The 6,176-nt window shown below is 32.7% G+C and overlaps 1 protein-coding gene across 1 annotated transcript; it reads right to left on the minus strand.

Moving 5' to 3' along the window:
- Positions 1-935: 935 nt before the first annotated feature.
- LOC126741330 (uncharacterized) lies at positions 936-2,175 on the minus strand. The gene is made up of 2 exons (XM_050447733.1): positions 1,794-2,175; positions 936-1,732 (listed from the first exon to the last, which is right to left on the minus strand). Exons 1-2 carry the CDS (start codon positions 1,872-1,874, stop codon positions 1,397-1,399), a joined length of 417 nt encoding a protein of 138 aa, XP_050303690.1. The 5' UTR covers positions 1,875-2,175; the 3' UTR covers positions 936-1,396.
- Positions 2,176-6,176: the final 4,001 nt, after the last annotated feature.

The following is a 6,176-nucleotide window of genomic DNA, read 5'->3' on the forward strand; positions in this document are numbered from 1 at the left end:
GCTAATTTTCTGACTTTTAAGAAATAGTGACGAACCTGACAAAGTTCAGTAAGCAGAATCACTCAAAAATGGGTAAAATAAAAAAAAATTTGCACTGCTTTTGCCAAATTGTGTTATAAAACATGATTAGAAAATGATTTGTTTGTTTTTTTGCATAATATTAAATATTTTGTAATGAACGATTTTCACTATTGGTTTAACGACTTTAAATGAGAATGACCCTGGCATTATTTATTACTACGCGGGATTTCTTTAGTCTTCTTTATTGCAATTCAGTTTGCGTTTGGTTTTGGTGGTTCCAGTTACTGTGAAAATAAAAGTGTGTTTTTTTATCGTTCAAATTGCATACAGGGCTGTATTTAGGTACATAAAAAGGTAAGTTCATTTTAGTTCATATAATAAAGATAGGCAAAGCGATTTTGATAAAGATAAATACAGATTGTTGCAAGTTTAGAGGTTATGAGTACCAAATCATTTTTCTCTTAACACACCCATGCAATATTTCAATTCAAAGTATATTAGCACCACAAAAAAATTGAAATATAATGATTGTAAGATTGTATATATTTCCAATAAATTAATACGATGTGAATCCCCGAAAATCAACACTGTCAGATGTTATTTGCTGCCAACAATCGACGACAACCAACCTAATGCGAGGCGATCCGGTGTTGCCATGTCTTGTTGCTAAAGGACCGTTTATACTTAATATTAACGCTAACGCTATGGGATCGTTTAAATTTTTTAGTAACGTTCGGATTCATGCTTATTTGTGCTGTTGAGGATAAACGTCACGAATAAGTCGTGAACGTTCACAACACTAGTCATAACAAATTACATTTTTTATTTAATTTTACTCTTTTTTAATGGGTTTTGACTTTTTAAAGTTAAAAAAAAAGCTTTAACAATAAAGGTAATTTATGTTTAGATTTATATTCTTTATAAATTTTGGATTTTTTTATTAGTAAATTTAATAAATACAAAAATGTAATACATATAAAAAGCAGATTTTTAAATATTTAAAACTTAAAAATTGTATAGTATTGGACTTCATATTTTGGCACAGATTTACAGAATACTGTAAAAAATTCTGTAAATCTGTGATTTTGATATGTTTTTGGTTACTGTGAGCAATCATACCTACTTTAATCCTTGTATTAACACTACATTTTTGTCTTTCCATAATATATACCAATTATCATTGGCTTACATGACATTTCATTGACATTGAACAGTATGGGCCAAAATTCGTATTTCGAGGAGTTGAAAATCGGCAATCCGTCGATGTTAATATTTATAGACATATTTTGGTTTTTTTCTATGTTATGATATATTTCTTGCAAGCACTTAGTTAATCCATTATGCCAATATTGACCTCCCGCAATATCCCGTAAATTTATTTTACATGGAGTAGCCAAAAAAGTTCTAGGGTCCTTCGGAAACTTGACCTCTGTATTTTTTTTTTAATTTTTAAAAGATCTTTAATGGCAACGTGTCTAATGTTAGATTTTAGTGCCCAATCTTTTAAATTTTGACTAAAATCAAATTTCTTAAAGTCATCAATTTCATCATCTTCATTCCAATCCATCGATGAACTTGGTTGTTCTGAAGCCGGTTTTTCTGTTAAGCCACTGGTACTGGCATCGTGAATATCTGATTCTAGAGGGTCAGGTTCAATGCCGCCATCAGTTAAATAACGAGAGTTATCTTCTTCCGGTGTATCTATTGCAAACTAAATTTTTTTTTACGTTATAAACTACCAAAATTGTCAATATTTTATTTGTCATATTTACCTGACCAGTTGTAATTCGTTGGAAATTTCGCTTCACTTTTCTTTTAAAATTACAACTTCTTACAATTTTGTGCCAAGACATCTCTGTATTCTAAGCATAAGTGACATAGGATTTAATCGTCGCGACTGTCCACAAACTGTGTTTTATTGTGACTAGTTGGTTAAACCTTATCCCATAAAGTTATCTTATTATCCATATGACTTTTAGCAAGTCCTTTAGGTGTTAAAAAATGCTATATTTTCCGGAATAGGCCGTATAAAGTGCCAAATAGTTAGGCAATTGATTTAAGATCATATGGTTCTGAATAGGTAATTTTAATGCTAAAATCGTTCTATATTGGAATTTTGATTGCCAAATTAATGCTGAAATATAACCTCTCCAAAACCTTATTATCTCAAACAATCAAGCCCTCATTTATTGCCATAACAACATTATTGTTGACACTTGACTAGAACTAATTAGATTTTTAATTTACCTAAGGTTCCTAGTTCCTATTAGCACAAAATTTAACCTAAATAGTTCTATCAAGCAAGCCAATGACTATTGCAGAACCTTGGTGCGGCTAAAAGGCAACTTTAAAAACCAACTGCTTGAGAAAATGTTACTTGGGATCCTACTAAATAAGTTTGACATTTTTGCCGTCACAGAATCTTGGCTCTCGGGCTTTATTGATGATGAGATGTTACAAATTGAAGGTTTTCGCTTGATTATGCGCGACCTTACCATAGGTAGAGGAGGCGGAATTGTAGTCTATGTGAGAGATACCATAAAATATTCTATTTTAAATGATTTTGACTGCAATTTTTCTAAGCAAATATGGATACAGTTTAAAACTAAGCACCATAGGTGTTTTCTATAGGCCCCCGGGTCTTACTAATATAAATGATTTTATGACTGAGTTTGAAACTAACATTTGTAGATATCTTTTGTCGTGTGACAATCTCCTCTGTCTTGGCGATTTTAATATAAACGTAAATAACTTGGAATCTATCCATACGCAAAGGTTTCTTTCTCTACTTCAGGCATACAGCTTAAGTCAAATTATCAATGAGTTCACTCGGCCTGGCTGAGCTGGAAACGGCTCCCTCTTAGATTTGATTATATGCTCAAACATAAATTTTGTACAGAATAGTAGTGTTGATTCAAATATGTATATCACGCGGATATTTTATTCGATATTTGTCGTTAAAGTTCAGCCAAAAAGAAACGATTATTTAACTAGCGTGTGTTACTTAGGCTGTAGCGCAATACAACCAAATATTGGTACAATAGACTATGTAATGGAGCGACTGAAAACACGTCTTCATCAGTTGAACATACTGATAAAACGAGACATAATGGCAGAGCGATGAAAGGTGAAAAAACTAACGGTTGTCCATATTTGACCATTAAAACCTATCTCAGGCCCCAATATAAAAAAGATGCTCTCCTATGTCGTGAATTTAAAATGAGCATTATTAGCTGCAGTTTTTCACATTCAACCTTGATCCATAACACGAGCTTCTATTAATTTAGGACCATTATCAGACCTTATAAAAAGAGGAAAAATCACTATTCAGCTGCTTGGAAAAACATAAGAGAGTGATAACCAAAAAAAAAATAGTTAATTGAACATCAATTGTGAATTAATTCGCCTAACATCTAACATCGAAAACGATTTATTCAGTCGCACATAGCTCGTCGCTAAACCTCCCCGTTATTTATCCAACAAAGGGCGTCATTTCCTGACAAATGTCTCCTTGATTGGCCCTAATTTGACACCCGGGCGCAAATTTGCAACTATTATATCCCTTAACGAGGCCCATTACTCAAAACCCGAGATTGCCCCGGCCCGTAATGTATTCAAAACATCTTATTTACTCCCGCATAAACTAACACGCCCTTTGTGGATGATCGGGGGGGCCCTTTTATTTCTGATTTAAGTGGGACGTGTCGCATTGATTCTGTTTATCACTAGTTTGTTTTTTCTGTTTTGAAATTAAGAGAAATGAAACGTTTTGCAGCGGCTTAATCCTTTCTCTATTTTTCTTAAATTTTTAAAAATAAAAATCTCGTTATCTCTAACCCTAAACTAAAGCAAAAAAAAAACAGGAATAATCACTTGGACGCGTGCACCCACTCGAGTGCAGGACCTTTTCATCCCTAAGGCAGGACATCGTTATTTCGCTGCAGGATCCGCTCGGCATTGTGGTCGTTATATAGGAAAAGTGTTTTCCAAGTTGCACTCTCTCTCGTCTTGTTCGGGGGTGACTTATAATTAACTTTATATTCCTTTATCCATTGATCGATTGTGATTAGAGTGTTTAAGAGTCTCTGGGAGTCGTTTTGCGGAATCGTTTTTTCTTAATTTAAGCCCTTTTCAAGGGGTGGACTTGTGTAATAATTAAGTTTTTATATAATTTATCTAGTCATGAAGAACCAAATGGAACCTAAACTAAGGCAACTAAGTTCTTCTAAGAAAATTTTGCTGGGTAATTGTGGAAAAACTGATAAATCGATGATCAGAATTCAAAAGATTATTTCATATTCTTCTCCTTCTAAATTCAATCAGACTATCCACAAGGTTGTACCTCTTTCAGAATTTGAGATATGGCACTTTTGGAGTTAAAAAATAGAAAATTTCTCCTTTTCAAAGACCTGTAGATCCTTAAAATTAATTCAAACCCTAGTCCTAAAAATTTGCTACTAGTGTAAGTACGTTTTTCCAAATTAAAGAAAACTGAACATTTTTTGTTTGAGCGAAAAATGTTGATTTCTCAACTTTGGAGAATGCTTGTGAGAAAACTAATAGATCGATCATCAAAATTTAAACGATTATTTCATATTTCCTTCCTTCTCAATACAATGAAGTTATTCAAAAGGTCGTACCTCTTGTAGCTCTTGATATTGAGGCATTTTTGGAGGTCAATTTTGAAGTCAAAAAATTTGTTCATTTCAAAGACGTGTAGTTCCCTCAAATTAATTCAAACCCTATCATAACCTAGTATTTTCCCGATATGTAGGGTAAACACTTGCTACTAGTGAAGTTTTTTTAAATTAAAAAAAAAACAATTTTTTTTTTACTGAAAATTTTCTGTCTGGCCGAGAATTGTTGATTTCTAAACTTTGGAGGATATTTGTCTAATAAATCGATCATCAAAATTTAAACGATTATTTAATTTTTTTTCTTTTAAGTATAATGAAAAAAATATTCAGAAAGTCGTACCTCTTGTAGTTTCGGAGATATGGCAATTAAAGGGGTCAATTTAAAGGGTAAAATTTAAAAAAAAAAAAAAAAATTCATATTGATGCAATCAAAATAAATATTCTCAAATTCCATCATAAGTCAGGATTTTCTGGAGCCAAAAGCCTAATGCTAATGTAGTTTTTTTAAATAAAAAAAAAAAATATTTTTGTAAACGTTTGGCCGAAAAATTTCAATTTCCTAACTTTGGAAGAAAATTGTGAGAAAACTAATGAACCAATAAACACATATCCAACCACTTCTCCATACGCTCACTAAACTGAACGCATTGCAACTATTCAGAAGGTTGTACCACTTTTAGTTTCCGAGATACGGCAATTTTATAGGTCAATTTTGAGGTTCAAAATAAACTAAAAAAAATAAATAAATTTGGAAATATTTAAAATGACGTGAAGAGTTCAAAAATTCTATCATAAGCCAAAGTTCGATGCTAGTGTGTTCGATGTAGTGAATCACAATTCCAACTATTATTCGATATTCTCTTAATCCAAAAGGTCCTAACTCTCACTTCAGCCAAGTGTGAAATTTCGAAAAAACCTTTAAAATAATTTTCTCATTAAAAACACCAAAATTATAACGATTCGTTTATATGCGTTCTCCACATTTTTTCCACGGTTTTTTATTTTTCAAACCCTCGACACGGCTCGGTCCAATTAAATTTGCTTTAGCCTCATTACGGCGACTTTTTGAGTCGGATAAATTTTCATTTAAAAAGATGCGCCCGCGGTATTATTTCCGCCTACTTGAAGTAACTAACGTTACCGCGGACGCGGATCGTCCGGTCGAATAATCGAGATCAACCATTACTTCCACTGCCTATAAGTCTCACATTTTTTAATCGATTTTCATGGAAATTTGTGATATTGAAGCTGAATTCTCCCTTAGAAACTTACTCTCGAGAAAGTAGCCAAAATTTATCTTTGGAGCCCTAGAAACTATGCATAGCAAGCATGAGTTAATAGCCTTCACCAATTTGTCAAGATCAGCCTTTGACCTCCTTAAATTTTTCAATCGATTTTCATGGAAATTTGTGATATTGAAGTTGAGTACTCCCTTAGAAACCTACTATCCATAAACCAGCCAGAATTTAACTTTAAGGTCCTAGAAACTATGTAAGGTCAGCATATATTAATCGCCTT

Source organism: Anthonomus grandis, chromosome 10 (genome assembly GCF_022605725.1).
Source record: "Anthonomus grandis grandis chromosome 10, icAntGran1.3, whole genome shotgun sequence".
In the NCBI taxonomy this organism is placed as follows: domain Eukaryota; kingdom Metazoa; phylum Arthropoda; class Insecta; order Coleoptera; family Curculionidae; genus Anthonomus; species Anthonomus grandis.

Bases quoted from the DNA above. Each gene is read 5' to 3' on its own strand.
- LOC126741330 (XM_050447733.1), bottom strand. From the start codon at position 1,874: ATGTCTTGGCACAAAATTGTAAGAAGTTGTAATTTTAAAAGAAAAGTG. The intron at 1,733-1,793 runs GTAAATATGACA...AAAAAAATTTAG, and splicing joins AACGAATTACAACTGGTCAG to TTTGCAATAGATACACCGGA.